General features: G+C 47.0%; 1 protein-coding gene across 1 annotated transcript in view; it reads right to left on the bottom strand.

Moving 5' to 3' along the window:
* Positions 1–10,962: 10,962 nt before the first annotated feature.
* LOC136543036 (uncharacterized) overlaps positions 10,963–23,498 on the bottom strand; it is an 84,773-nt gene continuing 72,237 nt past the window's right edge. Inside the window, exons 2-3 of the mRNA XM_066535611.1 lie at positions 11,676–12,476; positions 10,963–11,153 (exon numbers count right to left, since the gene is read on the bottom strand). Of these exons, the coding sequence (XP_066391708.1) occupies positions 10,963–11,153; positions 11,676–12,476 (992 nt within the window). The remainder of the gene's footprint in view (positions 11,154–11,675; positions 12,477–23,498) is intronic.

Below are 23,498 nucleotides of genomic sequence, written 5' to 3'. Positions count from 1 at the left end.
TTAAGTTTAGCAATTTCTTCTCTATCACATTTATTATCCCCTTTACATTCGAGGAGAATCTAGATGGAACCTTGATGTTGTTTAGGCATTCAAACAGGCTTTCCTTCTCTTCTTTGCTAAGAGTGTAGCTGGTAGGACTTAATTAAGTACTGGCGTCCATCATCTACCTTCTTTGGATGTAGGTTCTCTCATTCTTTCATACACTGTAGGTCCTGTCTTGCTTCTAGTGTGTCCTTAGCCTTCCCATACACACCCATGAAGCCTAGCAGGTTCACACAAAGATTCTTCATCTGGTGCATCACGTCGATCGCACTGCGGACCTCTTGGACTTGCCAGTAGGGTAGTTCCCAAAATATGGACTTCTTCCACATGTTGGCTACCAGGTCTCTTCCCACAGACTACTTGTACATCCTTGACCATATTAAATACATCCTCACCACTATGGTTGTCAGGATTTATTTGGCGCTCTGCCTTACCTTTAAAATGCTTGCCTCACTTTCTTAGGACATGATTCAATGGAAGAAATCGATGATGGCCCATGTACATGACCTTTCTACATTTTTAAAAAAATATACCATCCATGTCATGAAAACAGTGCGTGCATGCATTATATCCCTTGTTTGGTTGTCCTGAAAGATTACTAAGAGCAGGCCAATCATTGATTGTTATGAACAACAATGCTCGCAGGTCAAAGTGTTCCTATTTGTACTCATCCCACACATGTACGCCTGTGCTGCTCCATAGAAGTAGAAATTCCTCAACTAATGGCCTCAGGTACACATCAATGTCATTTATAGGTTGCTTCGGTCCTTGGATGAGCACTGGCATCATAATGAACTTCCACTTCATGCACAGCCATGGAGGAAGGTTGTAGATACATAGAGTAATAGGCCAAGTGCTATGACTGCTGCTCTACTCCCCGAAAGGATTGATGCCATCCGTACTTAAAGCAAACCTTAAGTTTCTTGCGTCATCTGCAAACTTCCAGAATTCTCTATCAATTGTTCTCCACTAGGACCCAGTAGCAAGGTGTCTCAATATATCGTCTACCTTACGGTCTTCTTTGTGCCATCGCAACAACTTTGCATGCTCTTTGTTTCTAAACAAACATTTCAAGTGTGGTATTATAGGAGCATACCACATCACCTTGGTAGGGATTCTCTTCCTGGGACATTCACCATCGCCCTCAATATCACCAGGTCATCTCGCCAGATCTTATACGGCAATGCACGACATACCGGGTATGCTTCCAAATTCTTGTACTCACCGCGGTAGAAGATGCAGTCATTAGGACATGCATGTATCATCTAGATTTCTAACCCCAGAGGGCATACCACCTATTTTGTTGTGTATGTAGTGGCGGGCAATTCGTTTGCCTTCGGAAGCATCCTCTTTGTGATAGTCGGTAACTCCCCAAATCCTTTGTCGGATACACCATTCTTTTGTCTTCCATTGCAGCAGTTCAAGTGTGGTACCCAACTTTTTTGTCCCTCTTCGCAAGTCGGGTATAGCAATTTCTTGTAATCCTCTAGCATCCGCTCAAACTTGAACTTCTCCTTTTCACTTTCATAGTCTCTCTATGCATCACGAATGGCCTGACCAAGATCATCAGCGGGCTCATCTTCTGCCGCTACCTCTTCTTTAGCCGTTACCTCTTCTTCAGCTTCCCCCTTGTTATTATTCCGTTATACTTGATTCTTATTTGTGAATTATCCTATGCTTTATTTTTATTTTTTATTGGCGCTAAATTTTATTTAGATTGTGCTACCATGGCGGTGGATATTTGGACCATAAATTTTGCATGTGATGGGGCAGCTGTAGGGCATAGGGATGAATTGGTAAAGCCACTTGCTTTTGAATTTAATACTTATTTTATCCACAAAGGATTTTTTATACTAACTCATGCTACTGTATTTTTTTCTCTTTACTAGAATAAAGAAACATGTGAGTGTGAATTTAGTGATGATGATGGTCTACTTTTATCCACAAGTAGAATAACAAAGAAACAAAAGGTATCTATGAACCACACTTTTATCCTGGGGGCAGAGCGCTTGGATGGAGGGGCCAGCCGGGCCACTACTGCCTCCAGGAGTCTTGGCCGCCCCTCCGATGCTCCATCGGTTGAGCACCGCCGCTGCCTTGGCTGCTCCCTCTGCCGGCGCACTTCCTGTGTCGTTAGTAGGCTTGCTCGAAGCTGCCCTCGACGGTGATGACCCCTTTGGGCCGGTCATCTTGAGCTTCAGGTAGGTGTAGTTGGGGATAGCCATGAACTTGGCGAAGCATGGCTGGCCCAGTAGAGCGTGGTAGACATCGGGGAAGTTGACCACCTCGAAGGTGAGCGGCTCCTTATGAAAGTTGTCCGGCTGGCCGAAGTTGATGTTGAGCCAGATGCGCCCGAGGGGCATGGCCTCCTTCCCCAGGATGAACCCATAGAACGGCACCTTGCTAGGGCACAGGCTGCTCCACGGGATACCCATCTTGTCAAGGGGGCTGGCGTAGAGTATGTTGAGGCCACTGCCCCCGTCCATCAGCACCTTGGTGAGGCGTTGGTGCCTAGGATAGGGCTGACCACGAGCGGGTAGCACCCCAGGTGTGGAACGTGATCGGGATGATCTTCGTGGTCGAAGGTGATGGCTATTTGGGACCATCAGAGCTGCGTCGAAGCGGCGAGGTTGTGAACGGCATTCACCTTCTTCTCAGTGATGGAGCGCTGCTTGTGGGATTCGTAGGCCTGGGAGCCCCCGAAGATCATGAGGCAATGCTCGGCCTTGGGGAACTCAACGTCTTCCTCCTGGGCACCATCCGCCGAGCCACCGGCCTTTGGGGTAGGCTTCTGGGCCTTACCCTATTGGCCGAGGGTTCCACCGATGTAGCCAATCATGGTAGTGCAATCCTTGAGGAGGTGATTTGCTTGCATCCCATGGAATGGGGGACCATTAGCGCCTTCTCAAAGTGTTCTGGGCATGCGGCTTGCCCAAGGGGCTAAGGTCTAGAGGCACGGTCAGCCACGGCCACCATCTCCTCCTCGCGACGCTTCCGGTCCTTGTTCCTCTTGTCGCGACGGCGCTAGGACAAGGCAGGGTCATTGCCACCAGTACACCTGCGAGCAGATCGCCCCAGCAGTGGATGCTACCGGGCTCGAGCTGCTCGAGCCAAGCTCTGGTCGAGCTTGACAGAAGCAGGGGAAGGTATAGGATGACGAAGTCATCGTCCAACGCCCCGACCTTCATGGCGAGGCGATAGTCCTCTAGCCAATGGTCCGGGTTGGTCTCACTGTCGTACTCTAAGAGGTGCATCGGTCGCCAGAAACGTCTAGGGTAGGGAGCCGTTCAGATCGCTACCCCGAACACCAGGGGGCCAAAATGATCTGGGGCGTCGTCCCCGCCCCATCGGTCAGGGGTATGGGACTATGCCTGAGCCCATTTGATCTTCATCGGCCACTTCTAGGTTACCTACACCTACCCAGGTAACTCATGGGACCTTGCCTAGCCTCGATGGTGTTGCGGACGTCGTGGTCTTTGCTGATTCAGTGGCACGCGGGGGGGACACCCAGGAGAAAGGTCACGCCTTCACTCCTACCGAGGCCTGACTCCCTGGGTCCACAACCAGATAGAGCTATTGCTAGAGGTGTCACCACTGCTCTCCCATCCTATGGGGCATGAGCGTCGAAGCAGTCCCCATTGGTGGTGGTTGTAGGCTGGGATGGCCTAGAGAGGGCGACGTGATACCGGGAGGCAGAACTCTCGGCCTGCTACTCGAGGGCAACACAGAGAAGCTGCTTCACCTCATGCAGGCGCTCGTTGGTCTTCGGGTCCAGCGTGTCAGAGATGTCCTCTAGCAGGCAGGCTACGGCCGCCATGTTGTAGGCTCCATGTGGAAAGCAGAGGCCGCTAGGAGCCCCCGTGCGGGTGTCGTCGTCGTTGCCAAGAGGGTGGTGGCTTGTTGCTGTGCAAGGTCCTACCTTTGGCGCTCGAGCTCTACCTTGGCGGTCTCCAGGTCCACCTATTGAGCTCATAGGCAATCCTCCTTCTCTTGAAGGTAGGCCGCACGGCTGCAGGCACTCTGGTTCGGCGGCGTGAGCCCGGTCGCCTCCTCGGCAAGAATCTCACCGTTGATGTGGTAACACATGCATGGCAGGGCATAGCAGTCGATGTCGTCGGAGTCATACTCCGGGCCGTCCCCCAAGAGGATCTCGAGGAAGGTGCGCAGCGAGGGGACGTCAGTCCCAGCCGCGCCGGAGAGGATGGTGCTCTACGGCGCCTCGCGACTGATGAGGTGCTCCAACTCCATCTGGAAGGATGCCGCCACATTCTAGATCCCAAAAGGTAGGTCAGGGAGCTAGTACCAGAAGCGGTCAGTTGGCGAGAGCACCTCACTAGTGGTGATCTGATGGTGGACGTTGGCCAGCATGTAAAACATCTGGCGGTGGTCCGACACGGTGGGGTTCCGGCCCAAACCGCATCGGATCTATCAGGCCAGGACCACGAGGTCTGCTCCCAGAAGTCCCAGCGACACTTGCCCACTGGCGCAGCCTAGTGGAGTGGAAGAAGCTCGCCAGTGCAGCCTTCGACATAAGCCAGACTCCCAAAGTTGAGGATCTAGCCTGGAGCAAAGGCCTCGGCCGTGACGAAGAACTCGCCGGGGAAGCGGACACCACCATCTGGGGCAGCGCCGCTCGCTCCGGCGATGAGGCGGGTGGCTCCGGCCACCGTAGAGCCTGAATCACGCTTGACGCCGCCCCCTACCTGGTGCGCCCGCAGTTGCAGGGTCGAAACCACAGCAAGCATAGTTGTTCGAGTCGGTGTCAGAGTACGGGTCTCCAGTGGCTCGAGTGGACTCAAAAACATAAGAATCACAGAGAGGATGCAACGGTTTATCCTGGTTTGGGCCAATCGATGTCCTATGTCCAGTAGCTGATGATCCTTATACTCAAAAGCACCCAAAATCGGGGGATACAGCAAAGTTGAGAGGGAGATTTAGTAGGGGATTAACTCGATGCTAATCCTAAGTTTGTCTCACTGTCGGTGGAATCTTCCCCTCTTCGGCGAGGAGGAAGATGATGGGATGCGGAGGAGGAGCTCTTGATGCCCCTCTCAGGGTTGCTCTACTCTTGGTGTAGAGCAGGAGCAGATCGAACATAATGGAATGTCTTGGGTTCCTCTCTCCCTTCCCTTGGTCCGACCTTAGCCCTTATATAACAAGATAGCTCGGGTACATGCTGGTTTGGGGAGATGAGTCTATGGTCTACATGCGTCGGAGTCCAAGAGGGTCTTGCAGCGGCGCTCTGTGGACCGTGGCCTTGTCGTGGAGCCGAAGAAGCCTTGGGCGTCGTCCGGTTGATCTGTTCTGACACTTTGTGTGTCAGACTGTGTCGTCTTGGACTAGCCTCCCCAAGTGGACCTTTTGGAGTCTTCTTGGTGGCGGAGGAGGTCGGCTCCAGGGGCTAACGCGCGGGCCCTAGAGCCGCCCAGCCCTGGAGGCCGTGGGAAGCTTGTCTTCTTGTGTCATGCCCCGTGTGTGACCCTGTCGCGGTAGTGGCCTGCAAGGCCACGCCCGGAGCGCGGCGTCTACGAGCCCCCGAGCCTCGATGGCTCAGGGCTTGTCTTCTTATGCCCGGGCTTTGGCCAGCGTCGTAGGCCGGGTAGGAGCCAAGGCCCGAGCTCTGGCGTGTCGTCGATCAGGGGCCCGAGGCCCGTGCGAGCCCCCGAGCCCTGTGCAGGGGCTGCGTCGTGCCCAGGCTCAGTCAGGTTTCTTTGTCGGAGGGTGCGCGTGAGCATACCCGATGGGTATAGCCCCCGAGCCCCGGGCGATCCTGGTGTGGTCGGTCGGGGATCCTTTGGTCGGGAACCATTGAACCTGAGGTTTAATATACCCATATGTTAGGATCTACTCAGGTGTCTTTTCACCACCTCTCCTTCAGACTTGTAACTGCCTATCTATGCTCCTGTATATATGTACAACACTACTTGTAACACCCGCACATATCACTTGCGCGAGCGGCAGCTTTCTTATTTTTTTTTGTTTTTTATTAGCTTCTAATAGTTGATTGAGGACCTAAAAATATTAACTGAAAAAATATTCAACAAATATATTTTTGGTCTCATCAAGCAGTACATGTTTATATGGTGCATATCGCCATCCCATGCCTACAAAATTAAAAATTTGAAATTTTAAAACTTCTATTTGTGCTTATAAACAATAATTTATCGTATAAAAAAGTTGTCGACAGTAGCAGTAATATAAATATATTTACGGGCTCCCGATATACTCCGGCCAAAAACCCTAGGTTATGTTGTCCCCGTGCCAATTCTTACGTTTCGTCATCGGCGCCGCCAGCAAAGCCTCCCCGGCCCGGCGGCTTCGCCTCCTACGCGGTATCGATATCCTCCTCCTTCCGACGCGCAGCGGGGCAGCGCTCCTCTCCACCATGACAGAAAACGACGTCATCGTCGGAGGCGGAGGAGGAGGCGGCCGCACGCTTTTGGGGCTGCGTTCGCCTGCAGCAATAACGTGGTGGCGCTGGTCTCTCAAGCAGCTGTAACACGGTTCCGGCCTCGCCGACAAGGCGACAACGCACCGCCAAGCGACGTCGCGCGCGACAAGGCGGCGGCTGCACCGCTCCCTCGACCAACAGTAACACGGAGCTGTCTAATCTGCCGGAGCACGTTCGAGAGAGAGATCTTCCTCCGTCTCTAGCCGGAAGAGGGCCGCAAGTCCTGGCGCCACATTCGGGCCTCCGTCGTCTTCAGGTCGTGGCGCCGCATCATATCCGACGACTCCGGCTTCCTCCGCCGCTACTTTGCTTGCCACCGTCAAACAATTGCTGCTCAGCTCCATGCTGAAGCAGCTCAGCGCCGCCGTGAGCGCCGTATTCAAGCTCAACTCCATGCATATTCATGGCCACCAAGAATTCAAAGTCGGTGGCCTGAATTGTTGCCTAGTAAGGCAAGCTTGCCTCAGTAAGCAACCAAACAGGCTTACGACCTGCTGCGATATGGAATGCAGCCTGTCTCGTAATTTAATTATTTAGAGAGATATATTGTCTCTAGTCTCTAGAATGAAATCGAAGTTATTTATGTTTAGATTTATGGCAAAGGATAGATGTGATCAATCAATATAATGCAGTGTGTAATTCTTATTACGTTTACATGTTTGTTCAATATCCATTAAATCATGCACCTCTCATATATACTGGCTCGCTTTATTTGCATGTACGTGCCATGTTATGTGCAATTGTGCTGCAGCTCAACCATGGACCATGGCCATGTTTCAGATTCTTATTATTTTCATTTATTTGATTGATGATTCTCGCTAATACATATTGCAAGTAAACCAAGACATGCACAATAATCCACAACTCCATGCGAGTGACAAGTACCACTGATGACCCCGTTCCTGTGACACCAAGATTACACACAATAATCCGTTCAGGTAACAGTCTCAGCAATGTTTATTATTCAGAGCTTGTTCTTGAAGAATACATCAGGTTTGACATCCGGCTGGGGCCGCGCCGGCTGGGACCATGCCTGGCTGTGTCCACGCTGGCCAGGGCCGCGCCTACCAGTGCCGTGCCCCGCCGATCGTCGTCGCACTCCCACCCAAGGAAGAAACGCATGGGAGAAGGGAGAGGAGGGAGGAAGAGGAAGAAAGAAATGAAGAGCTAACGCGTGGGAGATAGAGAGGGAGGTAGAGATATTTTGGATCGGCGACCGTGTCGTATTTTGTGATCGATATGACCTGCTGAGCGGTGAGCTTCTGCTGGCGTTTGCTCTCGGAGGCGGCGCATCCTCCGAAAATTGTAGCGACGGTCTTGTTGGCATCTTGGGCAGTAGGTCGTGTGCCCTTAGGATGCTCCTCCCCTTTGCCGTCATCTGACTTGTCGTCCTTGCGCGTTCGCCATTTCTGCTCCTCATCGCGAAAAGCTTTGGCCAAGCCATAGCATTGCGGCATGGTGTGCTTGCTGTTCTTGTGAATTAGGCATGGACCATCAAGGAGTTCTTCGTAGGTAGCACTGAAATTCCACTTAGCGCGTGGCTGCTCTACGTTGTCGATGGAGTTTCCCGGTCGGTGGCTGCTCTACGTTGGCGACGTGGCTGTGCAGCCCTTGAACCCTCTAGCCGATCAGCTTCTTCGGAGTCTGCGTATGAGTTTGCAACCTTGAGGAGTTCGCCAATGGTCTGGGACCTCTTGCGGTAATTTTTGGAGCACACCTCCTGACGGTGATGGAGTCCTCTGGTGAAAACGGAGATGGCCTCACTGTCTAGCCAATTCACGGGTGGCCACATCCAATTCTGGATGTCATTGACTTGGGCCAAAGCTGCTTTGAGCAGCGCTTGAATCTTGAGTATCTCTGGTGTTTGTGGGAGTCTAGCCAACTCGTGGGTGCCCACAGCCCGATTGGCACTCGGCGTCTGCTCCACTCGCTGATTATCCACCATGAGAAACTCTGGTTGGAGATTACGGACGAGAGGTGGCGGGCCACCTCTGGCGGCTTGGGCGGCATTTTCTGCTTCTTCATTGCAACGTCATTGACGATCAGTGTTCTTGGATTCGTGCTCATGGTGCTGGACAGTGGTTTCTCCATCAACAGCAAAGCTATCATGGCCAACCATGAAAAACTCTCTCCCCAAACCTAGAGGGAAAGATGGGCAGTTGTTGGCAAAGGCCGCGGAGTATGGCTCAGGACTTCCCTCCAGGATGGTGTGGAGTGTTTCATCCGGAAGATCTATTCGGATTTGCACCATGTTTATCATTGGCGTAGGCTGGTCGGCCTCAAGGAAGTCGATCTGATAGAGGTCGTTGACGTGGCTGCGCTCGGCGTGGTCGGTGAAAAGATGGTGCACGGCGTCCTGACAAATCAGATCTGCACCCACTATCCCAAAAGGATAGGGCCTCGGCATGCTCTCCGTTGGGGTGGGGAGCGGTCGATGTTGAACAGTATGCCGTTCCGGAGTTGCCGTGATCACCAAATCCTTATCTTGCCACCTCGGACGGCATGCACGAGCGTGGTGCTCGGCGTTAGTGGCATGGTGACCTTGCAGTGCAGGAGGTAAGTCGCTCGCTCTAGATCGATCTAAGACCAAATCCACGAGGAGCTAACATTCCGCTAAGCGGTCCGTGACCCGAACGATAGCTTCGATCAGATCGTTATTGTTGATGGATCTCCTAACCCAGCGGCGGGGCGTCGGGATCGGAGATGTCATTATAGATGCTGGCACGATCGGTGTAGGGTGATCCTGCACCGCCTCCATGATTTCCTTGCTACCATCAGGGCCGATGACCCAAGTCATGGATCCGACCGTGAAGATCTGGCCCGGCTCGGGAAAGGCGATGGAGCTCGGGAAAGTGACCATCTGGTTCGCCATGGAATCAACATGCACACCCCCTACCTGGCGCCCCACTGTTGACGAAATCTGGTCAGCAGTATACCGAGGGGTATACCCACGGTAGTAGATGATCGGTGGAGGTGCGCGTAATAGGAACCGGATGGTGACATAAGGCGCAGGGACAGCGATTTAGACAGGTTTGGGCCGTCTGATCGACGTAATACCCAACGTCATGTGTCTTTGTTGAATTGTATTGAATATGAACTGAATTCAATGGGGTCCCTACCAACCTTATATAGTCTGGGGTGTAGGGTTATAAGTCGGTTTAGGCCTAGATCTATTCGGTTATATGGTAAGTATTTATAAGGAATACAATATCTATCATATCAGAAAAGATTTTCCTTCATCGTCAAGATGTCTTCTGATTGTCTTGCAGTACATGCCGACCAGAACAGGGCACCGTAGGCCTTGATCTTATGGGCTGGACCTCCCCTGGCAGCGCGGCCCATGCCCATTGTCATGGGTACCTGGGGTTATAACCCCCACAGTGAGCCTTCAGATAAAGCCATTTTTTTTACGGTTCGTTTGTGTTTCCTTGGCGGTGCTAACTCTCAAGAAAATATATATCCTTGGGGGCCTCGACAAATACCATGGCGGTAACAGACCCTCAAGAAAATATATATCCTTGGGGGCCATCTATATTCATTGGGGGTCGCCAACCCTCAAGAAAATGCATATCCTTGAGTGTTGTTACTTTTGCTCGGCGGCATTAAAAATCTGACCGCTTATGTGTTTCCTTGGCAGTAGAACCCTCAAGGAAATGATTTGTGACGACCGGCACTCAAGGAAATAGCTATTTCCTGTCTCTCTCTACCCTTGGCGGCCATTCCTTGAGTGCTAGCCACCAGTATTGATTTCCTTGGCGGTTTCAGGGCTTTCTTGAGGATATTCAGGTCTGTGGTAGTGAACCTTTGAATTCTTAACCTTGATGAAACTTAACTGAGCATCAGCGGCTCCCTCATCTGAAGGCCATTAGCAGACTTACGTTATTTTAGTGCTGTCGATAAAACTAAACTGATGTACTACCCTTAGTTTTATCTATGCTGTCAGAGTCAAAGGCCTCAAGCTCATGCTCAGTATTGTTCACTGATCCTGCTCCAGAGCATACAAAAATAGTCCTAACTATTTTGCGTCCTACTATCTATTTGCAAGGAATATTATAAGAATCTATCAAATGAATTATTTATAAAAGTGTATTGTAGTTAACCAATTTCCTTCTCTGGTTCCATGCCAAAAGTAGAAGAGAAAAACTGTTCAGTCATACACAGTATTAAACTCCAGGCCATACTTTGGTACCTGAGGCAATATCATTCTCATAATTTGATTGCAAACTCAAGTTCCCAAGCACAAAGTGAATACAACCCTTATTCAGTTACCATTTTGCACAAGAGCAAGCCACTGACTTTAGAGACAAGTGGTACTACGAATTATTCCTATAGTACCAGCGATCTAGAATGCAGGCCTGCAGAATAAGGCCAGCACAGCAACAAAATAACGTATCCCACCGAAAACCATGCTACTGTTCTAGTAATTTCCTTCTTGATTTACGTGGTCATACACTTGTAGTATGAGCTTCTTATGCACTGGATACAGTGCCAGTTTCTAGCCCCTCGTCTGTAGAGACCCCGACAGCAGCTCCTGGCACCTCATCTGTAGAGACCGCAACAGCAGCTCCTAGTCCCTCATCTCTACAGATCGCAACAGCAACTCCTGGCACCTTGTCTATAGAGACCGCAACACCAGCTCCTGGTCCCTCATCTTTGAAGACTGCCCCGGTGGTGCATAAGAAACACAAACACAAATACAAAATATGTGGAATCAATGGAAAGTGGAAACAATAAACATTTAATCCACACAAATCACAGAAGAGTCATCCACTTGCATCCGACAAGCTATAAAACAGCCTTGATTTATTGTCCAGTTAATGGTCACATAACTACAATATCATTAAGCCAGTCCAGATATAGGAACATATCCCATTTGTATTCAAGTGACATTATCATACAGGAGATGCTTGAGAAACATATATCGTTACAGATTGGCATGAGGCTAATATTTGGACTGTAGAAGCTCATGTAGGTATAACCTTTTGTGTAGTTAATATATAGGTACGGTTAATCCAGTTTTTACATGAGGTTCAGATATCACACTTTGAAAGACTCATTGTTCTTTTCCTCGCAAGGATAAAAGATAACACAATGTTGTTGACCCCATATGCAATCGACCGTATTTTCATGCAGAACTAACACGTGTGCAAATAGGAAAATTACAAAGCGACCAAAGGTATACCTGGAGTGCAGAAGCTCACATAGGGAACAATGCGACCTTGCCAACGCAAGTACTTCCCAAGCTTCTTGGTCCTCCCTGAATTCAGATCGATGATGAAATAGCCAACACATGTCCTTAAGAAAATGATACCAGCTCCGATCTCTGCAAAGCCAGCCACAAAAGGTCTGCTGCCAAAAGCTTCAATTTCACACATGGCATCATCTGGGAGTAGCGTATGAAGCTCAATGGCTCTGCTTTCTTCCCATCCTCCATGCTCCCTTCGCAACAAGTGAAGTGTTGAATCCCATGCCATGGCAACTCCTACCCTACCATCCTCTGCAGCAATTAGCGTACCACCTCTTTGTACACCAATCCTACACATTTGATGTGTCAGCAATTCGTACTTCACAATTTCATGGCTCCGTCCACACTTGAAGTAGAGGGCTCTCCCAACAAGAACAGAGGTGCCCCTCACAAATTGGCCATAGTCTTCCCCTGAAGCAAAGATGGGATCACTCCAGCCACCAGCCTCGGATGAATAGAAACAAGAGAAGATCATCCTCTCTTCAGTTCTTCCCATGAAGACGACCTTGAAGTTGCAGTGGAGATGGTTGCAGTCTTCGCACACCACGGCCGCGTCCCAGAAAGAAGTTGTGAGAGGGCAAGGCACGACGGGCAGATCCCGCTGCTCGTCCGTGATGGGATCCCACACGGAGAGATGGAAATCCAGATGCTCCTGGTCCCCGCCGAAGTGTCGGATGACATTCAGACCCCCTCCGACGGAGCGTTGGAGGAGGACGCGGCCACGGCTTGAGTGGATCGCTCGCACATCGCGGCGGACAGCATGCGGTGGGCGAAATGACGACATAGGGACGAAGCGGATATGAGGTGGGCTCGAAAGCACTTTTTTGGCTTGGGTAGTTTGCTGCAATTCGCCTGCTTCAGGTAATGGCTGTTGCTACTCGCCTGTACTAGTAGACTACTAGTCGTAGCAGTAGATTTTGGAATTCGGAGCATTTCCTCATGTTGCTATTGATAGTGCGATTTCATATGTTCCGAGTTTCGAATTTTGTAGCAGCCAGTTAGTATAGATTAGAATTTTGAACACGGCAGGAGCAATGGAGCTCTGCCTTTCTGTTAGAAGAAAGATAACATTCTAGCCCAATCGAAAACTAGGACCTGGATCAGAAACCAAATTAACAGACTAGGGCATGCATCCAGCAAGTAAAACACAACATTTTGTAAGAAAAACCAACCTTATAGTAAGTGCTAGGACCGTATGTATCCTAAGGAGCTCCTGTAGGATGATTCCGAGCATCCTACAGGCATATGCTCATTGCTCAAGCTCGTACTCCGTAGTATACACTTTCTTCAGTCGAGGAGACGAGGTTTGCAGCTGTCAGCCCCTCACCGATGCCTAGAAATGCTTCCCATTGCTCTGTAGTCTGTACGTTGTACATATGTTTAGCCAAGTACGTAGCTCTTGGTGCCTATCTCTTCATTCTTATTATTTGTAGATACACCTGCGGCGGTGGCAAAATCTTACTGTTGTTCGCTAAATCAATCGTTGTATATTTTGCTCTTTTAGATAAGTTCCCACCACTTCCTTCCCTGATGTGTGGTATTCTTGAATTTCAACCCCTAATTTTTATATCCAATCTAATGGACTACATGTTTGAGGAATCATGCATTTTCCTGGTTGCACTCCGTATGTGGCGAATAATATAATTACTCCATCATAATATCTTTGTTCAAGTAGAATTCTTTATTGGAGACGGCCTTCCATGCAAAGTGGAAAAGGTTTCCTCAGTCATATATATATAATATATATTTAAAGTGTTTTATTGAATTGTAATAAATTATTGCAAGTCACTCATTTTTCTTCAGTTTCATCTATAGGTTCCGTGACTGTTCGTGAAGCCACTATCCATCCCTCACGATTGGTGTTAATTTCATCTATTCTTCTTTCTGAAGAAATATAAACATATTATCTTTATGTATTATTTTCCCATTTTTCACATTGATGTAAAATAAATTCATTTACATCATATTTTATATCATTTATTCTATTATTTTATCTAAAATATAATCTATAATTTCCTCGGCAACGCGTGGGGAATTCAACTACTTTTAAATATTTCAGTCAACCAATCAATTACCATCGGTGCAGGTTTATGTGATTTCTCAATCCTGTGCCATTGGGGATCACCAGTTACCTCTGGTGAGAACCATGTTTTGAGCTGGTGGTTACTTTCTTTAGTACCAGATAGGTACCTACCATGACTCCATGAGCGCAATAAGAAATTCTTATTCCTATCTATGAACATTAATTTAGAATGCTAGTTAAAAAAATATTACGAGGGTGTTGTGCGCTTGTGCCTTGCCAATATCTTAAAGAAAATGCTATTTCAAGGTTACTAGGAGTGTCTCGCTGATGAGGAATCCAGGGTGATAAGTCTCTGGACCTAGGATCCATACCCTGAAATGCAACCTTGTTACTCCCCTACCCCCACCTCCGCCCCCACATTTATTTGGGATGCTAAGCTGCCAGCATGAATCTTTTTGCTTAGTTTAGAACAGTATGCTGGCCATACAAATCGTAAGTATTCCATTTGCTACTTCCCATACTTATTTGTCCGATAGCCGGCTGGTTCATTTTATTTGAAATAGGCATGTGCCCTGTCATTATTTATTTTATACAAACACTGTTAGTTATTCCTATGAACTGTGAGTCTATCCAATTATCTATGTACACCAAACCTTAAAGGTTATCCTTCACAAGGAACTTTCCCTGAGTTTTTTTCTAAATTCATCGTCTCAAGGAGAATGGATCGGAGTTGATATTACAACTTGAGGCACTGGATCTTTGGTGGGTTGCTGCCATTCATCTGCTTCTATGCTCATTTTTGTGCTGAGTTTGTAGTCAAGCATAACCTCATAGACAAATGTTTCGTTGATGTCATTTTTGCCGTTAGCTTGATGGTACCTTCTGATCACTAGTGCACATAGGCCGTAGCAGCAAGTTCATCCATTTTACACACTACACCAGATCACCAATTGCTCCTGCACTGAGCCCATAGACTTGGCAGGAGCAGTGCCATTCAATGAGCACAAAAAGTAGAGTTGCAAAGTTCCGGCCCCATCCGAATCACAGGCCTAGATCACAAGAGCAAATTTACAGGGAGTGAAACCAACAGCTAAGGTAGAAAAATGAATAAGTTAAATATGGTCCTTGCTTAAATGAAAAGGCACAGCATCCAACCCGGGTGAGGGGGACATGGACGAGGCGGGGCAAGACGTCAGTGGTAGCTAGCACCTGTAGTGCTTGTGCAAGCCGAGGACGAGCTGGGGGTGGAGGCGGTGATTGTCATGCGTGCGCCTTGGCAGTGTGGACAGGCATGGAGGAGGACGTGCATCGTTGCCCAGTGGGGTGTGCGGTAGAGGGGCTGTTGCGGCTGGCCCCGACGGCTAACAAGCAAGGCGTGGCAGGACCCAGCCGACAGCATGGATGGGCCAGGTGGGTGGCAGCCGTGCGAGTGCGGGGCATTTGTGGTGTGGCACACGCGGGCGCACGTATTAGCGGGTGCTTGGATCCAGCTACTAAAATTTAGGAGATGTGTCGGGAGGATATTGCATGGAGTGTTCGAATACTAATAAAAAAACAAATTACATAATCCGTCAGTACTCCACGAGACGATTTTTTAAGTCAAATTAACCCGTCATTAGCACATGTTACTGTAGCAAACATTATCAATTCATGGACTAATTAGGCTCAAAAGATTCGTCTTGCAAATTGGTCACAAGCTATGTAATTAGTTTCGTAATTAGTCTATATTTAATACTCCATGCATGTATTCAAACATCCGATGGGACAGCGACTAAAATTTAGAAGGGGCAACCAAACACCCTCTAAGGCTAAGGCTAGGAGTGCGGCGCAACAAGCGTGGGCATGGCCTGCGTGTATTGCCTAGCTGGCACATCAACGACGAGCGGGTCTGGTCAAAACCCATTTGGACCTGTGACCCAGCGTGTGCCAAGTTTATGTAGTTAGATGTGTATTTTTGAAGTTATAGGACCTAGATATGAGAGGCTTTTACCTGTGTACCCTTAAAAAAGATGCCACACTCCTGCGTACTCCTCAAAAGTTGGTTGTCACCTACATGCCCTCGCTCGAACTTTTCTTTTCCCTCACGCCATTCCATCGGCATTTGCTCCTAACGGTGGGTAACGGCTCTGGAGAATGACTCAGTTGCCCTTGAGCTTGTATGGGCGTCTGAACTTTTTCGTTTTCCCTGTGCCATTACCAGGCCAATTGGCTTTGGCGCCAGAGACGCCGCTGTTGGCACCAAAGGACAGGGATTTGGCGCCAAAGAGCCTGCCCTTCTCCTCCTATATATTGGCGCCAAAGGCCAGGGAGTTGCCACTCTCTTGAGCCCTCTCTCTTTGATAGCCATGTCACAAGGTAGCAGCAGCTATGGTGGTGCGCCAAGGCGGCGTGTGCTTTGCCCGAACTGCAATGTGCTCGCCAATCGCTTCATCTCGACGACTAGGGCCAACCCCAACCGGGCCTTTCACAAGTGCCCTTATTTCACGGTTTGTGCTTCTCTCTTTGGTCAACATTGTTTGTCTTTCCCTCTTTGCTTAGTCTCTATGTTGGATTTCAGATTGGAGGATGTCAGTACTATCAGTGGGAGGATGAGATGGGGGAGACAGCTACACCAATCCAAGCAGTTCCACTGCAGGCAGTGGCATCACCTGGTGGTTTTCCCACAGCTCCTCCTCTGGCCATCTTGCAGGAAGGTTCCCAGGCAGCTGTAGTTGAAGGCCATGCACCAATGGACAAGAGGGTGCAGCAGCAGCTTAGGAGGATTGAAAAACTTGTGTATTTGTGCTTGGTGCTTGCTTTGTATGCTATTTTCAAAAAGTAGGCTGCTGTTGTGTGTGTGTGAGAGTTTTCATGGATGTATGGATCAATCAATGCATGAATGAATAGATGAATGAATGAATGCTTCTCATGGTTCATAACAACATTAAGACAAAGAAACTAACAGTTCACTCATCCATCACATAACTGGTAGCATAAAGTGTTTCATCACCAACAGCATATGGTGTTTGATCACATCACTTACAGTTTACACGTAGAAACTAAATTACTAGAGTTTGTTCACATCACTAACATGAACCATCAATTCAGACAAGGTTTTTCATGACAGCCCCAAAAGAACATTAAAGTACCAAAAGATCATGCGTCAGGGCCAAAAAAAGAACATCACAGCACCAATAGAACATCACTAGAGTTTCTTACTGCAGCTTCTTTGGTGTCAACTTCTTCTTCACTGCTCCCTTATTTCTTCTTGGTGTGCATTGTGGATCCACAGGCTCAAGTGGGAGGTCATCAACTGGCTGGCTGGGCTGGGTGTCCACTGTAATGGAGTCCTCATTGAAAGGAACTAGATGCACAGATAAGAGTGGGACTGAATCATTTGAACTAGTTCCAGACCTGACAGTCAACAGTATGCATTAGATTTCCACCTGGTTGAAATGAAAAGGATGAGGCAAAGAACATGTACCTTGTAGACACACTAGTAGGAGCTGAGGTTGAACTAGTGGTGGCTGGTGCTGCACCCTTGTGTTTCTATGAGGAGGTTGAAGAAGAGGATGACTTCCTCTTCCTTTTGTTATGGATGGCATTTGCCACTGCCTCATTGAATGGGAACTGCATCTGAGATGGCTGGGCCACCACAAGACTCCTCTCTGTGTTGCTTGCTGCAGCCTTCTTCAACCTCTTCTTTGGTGTGCCCCTACAAAGGAAAATAGATTAGCTTCTGTGTATGCAAAGCTATGTACATGCAAAGGTAGCTATATGCATAGGACAACAGATTACCTTGTTGCCTCCATTGCAGCTATGTCTTCTGGGTTCCTATTCTTACAAGTGTACCAGTGATGGCCCAACTGATGACTGATGGGGAATTCATGTTTCTTTGACTTCCTCTGGCTACTGCCTCCCTCAAGTGCAGATTTCATCCTATTCTTTCTCCTACCTCCACCTGTGGACTTTAGAAGAGGAGGGTTCAAGAAAAAGCCTGGTTCTGCCTCTGGCCACATGCTCTTGTTAGGTATGCTAGGGATGGAGCCGTCATATGCAACTCTGAAATTGTTGACAGAGAAGTACTCATCCACATAGTCTTCAAGCTTTGCGCCAGGAATTGAGGTAATGTATGCAATGGCATGCTTGCATGGGATTCCTGACCCCTGCCAAACCCTACAAGAACAGGTCCTGTCTGCTAGGTTGACCACAAACCTGAACCCAGTTCCTTGCAGACCTTTAGCACACAGCTCTGCCACACCTTCAGGTGAGGCTGTGATGACATCTATGTCCAAGTTGTAAGTGTCTTCCCTAAGCCTCTGTATGATATGGGGCATAATTTTGCCATTGAGCTTAGCAGCTACCCTCTTCCTATGGTTCTACTTGATCAAAAGCATCTGCCTTATAGTGTCCAACAAGTCATCCAGGTGCTTACACTTTTCAGGTTTGACCCAGTTGTTGAAGGACTCAGCCAAATTGTTTGTCACATAGTCAACCTTTGACAGTGTGGTGTACTGGCTCCTGGTCCAAAGCTTCTTGTGATTCTCTTGCAAGTACTTCATTGCTTCTGATTTGGCTGCAGCCATTGCTTCATAATGCTTCTTAAACATGTATGGGCTCCATGAATATGAGGAAGCCCATAAGTGATCATCAAACACTCTACCACTATACCTCTTCTTGAAATTCTGTACTAAGTGATACATACATTCTCTATGTTCAGTTGTTGGAAAAACTTGACTGACTCCATTCATTACTGCCTGCCCACAGTCTGTATGGAATGTCATGCCTTCTGGAGTGCCTATTGCCTCCTTCAATCTCTCCATGAACCAGATCCAATTTTCATTGGTTTCAGAGTCAATCACACCAATAGCAACTGGATACATCCAGTTGTGGGCATCTACTGCACATGCAACACACAACTGTCCCCTAAATATCCCTATCAAAAAGGTACTATCTACTGCAAGATATGGTCTACATCCCCTAAGAAATCCATCAACACATGCTTTCAGAGCAAAAAATAGCCTGTTAAACCTGACCTTATTATTGATGGTGCGATGATCAATGACAAGAACTGAACCAGGACTAGATTGTTCTAACTGGGCCTTAAACCTAAACAAATTGTGGAAACTCTTGCCCCAAGGCCCATAAAGTTGATCCATTGCAAGGTATTTACCTTTGTACACTTTTCTGTAGCTGATCTGAACCTTGTACGGATCCTTCAGCCTCCTTTGTAGCTCTTTTGCACCAACATTTCCATCCTCTTTCAACCAATCAATTACCTTGCTGCACACCCAAAACTGACTAAGTCCAACACATGATCCTTGTCTCCTAGTGCTCTGGCAGCCATTTCCATGCTCATGTGGGTTCACCTTCACCTGGAAAAAAAGTTGAAAAGAAACACATGTTAGCAGCTAGGTACATGCAAGGAAAACAGGTAGCAGTCAATACCACAAATTGAACTAATACATCACCTGAATGCCATGTCCATCAGCTGAAGTTGAGGCATGCAGTCTCCATGGGCATCCCTCATTCCTCAGAGAACAGTGCATCGTATACCTCCCTGTATCACTCTTGTCAATTTCATAGTTGAACTCATGTTTAACAGCATGACTAGCTAAATCAATCTTAAAAGAAGCCATATCTGGGTAGATAGTTCCCACTATCATAGGAGGGTCATCTTTGTCATATTCAACATCAGGAAATTGAAATTACTTAGGCTCCCTATCAGCAACTTCCTCATCAGAGGATTCATCTATTTCTACTTCCTCATCTTCCTCGTCACTGGTTTCATCATCAGAACCTGACTCAGCACACTCCTCATCCCTATCAGCAACTTCCTCATCAGAGGATTCATCTATTTCTTCTTCCCTTTCTTTACCCCCCCCCCCCCTTGGCTCTGAGAATTGGTAGGAGGAGGTGGAGGGTGGTTGGGACCAAGATCAATATACAAGCCTTCATCATCAATCCCCATATGCTCATTCATTGGATTTGGGTTAGCCAGGAACTCAGGTTGGCTTGGTTTGGGTGGCTTAGACTTGGATGTTTGCCTTGGTTTGGGTGACTGAGACTTGGATTGTTGCCTTGCTTTGGGTGGCTGAGACATAGATGGCTGGCTTGGTTCTGCTATGCTTGGAGAAACAATTGAAGGAGTGAATGGGGGCTCAACAGATTTCCTTGGGCTACCAGACTCCCAATCAGGAAGCATAGGCTGAGTACCAGGACTATGATATGCAACAGTCAACAAGCATGTTCTGGTTGCCCTATTTTTTTCAAACATTGCTAGCATCTCTTGGTCATTGCGCACAGGTATGTGAACTTTACTATGCATGCACCAGTAAAACAATGTGACTACATCACCATAGCTAGGAGGATACTTGTCAACCAAATCTTCCATAAGCCCAGTTAACAAAGTTCTGTCTGCATCCACCACTTCATTCACAGAAAACCACTTTGCATGACAATTGGGACCAACAATCTGCATTTCTAGGTTGTAACTACTGTTTGGGTCCATCCTACAGATGAACAAGGAGCACGTAATCAATAAACCCTAAACACGATTCGGTAGCGCAATACACTAATGCAATCAACATCAATACAAGGAGGGGCGAAGTCAAGGAGGGAGGAGGAGCAGTACTCACCCTTCCTGGAACCAATCCGGCCTCTCGCCAGGTCCGTTCGAGGGCGGGCCGCCAACACCGACTGTCGCCGTCTCCAGATCCGCCGCCGCTAGGGTTCGCCGCCGCGTCCTCCCGCGCTCGGGTGAGAGAGTGAGGAACGAGAATGGGGAGAGACTGAGAGAGAGGCTCGGGTGAGACTGAAGGAGATGCGGCCAAATATGTCAGTGACCCAGAGGGCAAGGAGGATATTTTTCTAGCCTGGTCCCACATGTCAGAGCCGCCAAACGGCCAAAACCTAACAGAATGCCGACGGAATGGCGTGAGGGAAAAGAAAAGTTCGAGCGAGGGCATGTAGGTGACAACCAACTTTTGAGGGGTACGCAGGAGTGTGGCATCTTTTTTAAGGGTACACAGGTAAAAGCCTCTAGATATGACACATGCCGCCAGATTAAAGGACCGTCAATATATTTCACTCTTAAATATTTAAACTAGCAAGGTATATCAAACAACGCAATCTAAAAAGGTAAGGACTATTGAGAAAATGTAAATGTTCCATTCCACAATTGTCAGTTGAGCTAATAAACAAGTTTCTTTATTATCCATCCACTTTAACCTACAAAAGTTTTGGAGGAAACTCAAATTTTGGAGTAACAGAGGCAAGAGTTCTAAATTTATACAATCAGTTTGTTGAGAACCAGTTATCTTCGAAAAATGGAATTCATTCCAAGGAGGCTCTGATTGTTTGCTGAAGTTCAAGCAGCAGAGTATGACACAGTTTCATATTAAGAATTTAAGAATTGAGAAAACTACTAAACAATGTCGAGAAATCATCAAGGGGGCTTAAAAAGGACAGAAGCAATATCACAGATCCTAAAGTGTTATCCCACAATAAACACACTTAAGGTCTTGTTTGATGCATGTGTATCCACTTCAATCCACTTATGTTGAAGTGGAATTTAGTTTAATTCCACTCCAATCAACTTCAACACATGTGGATCAAGATGAATACATGGCCGCATCCAAACAAGGTCTAAGGCTTCCATGATCAAAGTTCAGAGTTCATAACCACTGAACAAATGTGGCATTTAATACTACAAGAGAGTCAACTCCATTAAGTGCTGGTTCAGTAAATAAGATTCTACATACGCATCCAATTTGATGCCACAGAAAATGACCCAAACTAAGATTAAGTTGGAGTGGCATGCGTGTATAAAAAAAATGGAGTCTTCAGACATTCATTCCTGGCTCAATGGCACCATAGAACAAGATACTGTTGAGGTACAACTTAAAGATAAGCTCAAGAGAAAGGGTTCCACTAGCGTGCTAAGCTTAATTAAAATTTTATATATTAATCGATACAGCTATCCCTTCCACAAAATTAAGATCTTCAAGTCATGAAGAGCAGCAGAACCAAGATCAGAAAGAAAAAGCACAATACTCAAAACTTAATAACCAAAAGCTCCAGTTAATTAAGCCATGCATCCACGATCATGATCTCGAAATTCTTCAGTTAGATAACCTCACACACGCAAATTGAGTTCATCATGCACTTGATGCTCCAGCACTTGGTTCCACTGCAATAGGGACTGCTCCCAGTGCTGCAAAACCACACAATTTTGAAATTTATATCAGATGACGCGGATTTGTCTGCCCTGTATATATGTGCATCATTTTTACGCACCAAACACAGGGATAATCGAATTGCCACTAATGACTGACAAAACAAAACTAACTCATGAACCATTTATAACTTAAACAGGAACATACATACATGTAGAAAGTTCAAACTCCAAGAAGAATATATCTATTTAGCATACTCCCTCCATCCCCAAATAAATCAATTCATAGAATCCATGCTAGTCAAACTTTTTTAAGTTTGACTAGCTTTATAGAAAAGAGTAACAACATCTATGATATAAAATGAGCACCTTATGAAATATATTATATGGTAAATCTAATGATACTAATTTTATACCATAAATCTTAACGTTTTCTTCTAGAAATTTGGTCAAAGTTTAGAAAGTTTGACTTAAGACAACTCTAGGAATCTATTTATTAAGGACAGATTGAGTAGATATCAACTGCATTCCTATGTCGCTAAGTACGTGACACTTGTCAGTGCTAGATCACAACCAAGGGACTTATATTATTAAAGACGTACAGGTCCAATGCTAATATCGATGAATTAGATGCTTGTATATAAGGTATGCATCCTGCTAGCTAGATAAGCTCATGGTTTAATTTAGTCCACATCAACAAACATGCGGCATGCATATATAAATGAATGCATTGAATCGTTGGTAAATATAATCAGATAGCTTCTAATTCCTATTTTCAGTACTACCAAATAAGACCTTAGCTCTTAGACAATAGATCTGACTACATCAGCTTGAGATTTGTGATCGGCATGCTTTCGTGAACTCCTTTTAACAAGGAGTTTATTCTCTAATAAGGCAGTCTTGGTGGAGGTTTCATGGCCTAGTTTTCAACATACTTATATTTTGAATAATAGTGTAGAAGAGTTTGGTCCCCATGAAGCTCTCTCTACTTCCATGGAACTTTCATTATCTCTCTCTTCATCAACACATCGATATGTTAGCATATTTAATGCTCGTAAAACTCTTATAAAACCCTATTGAGATTGCCTTAATTAGCATATTTTATCTTCAGTAAATATGGGTACACAGGTAATTTTTATTAAGCATTAATGTGTTCTGAAAATCTTAAAGCAATAAGTTTTTTGCGATCAAGGGAGTAATAGTTTTTTATATATTTGGTCAAACTAGAGTTTTATTGACTCCTTAAAAAGTGAGAATGGTATTATTTTCTTTAGGTCGGAGAGAGTATGCTATAAAGCTGCTACGTGAATGCATATACCACTACATAAAGTTGCAGAATTATATATCACTAGTATACTGCCCGTGCTAACGCAACGGCAACATTCGGCTAGTGCACCGTTGTCCTGGCAAGTCCCCGGGCATGGCGTCCCCTCCGTGCAGCCGCACCGGCGTCGTGGGCTCCACCAACACGAAGATCTCCTTGTCCGCGCGCCGCACCCCGCCGCCTACCGAAGGTGCCAAGCCACACTCGTGCGCCGTTCCACGTGGAGTGTATGCCCGTGCTAATGCTACGGTAAAATAC

The sequence above is a fragment of the Miscanthus floridulus genome, chromosome 3 (genome assembly GCF_019320115.1).
Source record: "Miscanthus floridulus cultivar M001 chromosome 3, ASM1932011v1, whole genome shotgun sequence".
Lineage (NCBI taxonomy): Eukaryota > Viridiplantae > Streptophyta > Magnoliopsida > Poales > Poaceae > Miscanthus > Miscanthus floridulus.
Note: the sequence above shows the minus strand (reverse complement) of the source record. Positions and strands in the feature narration are given on the sequence as shown.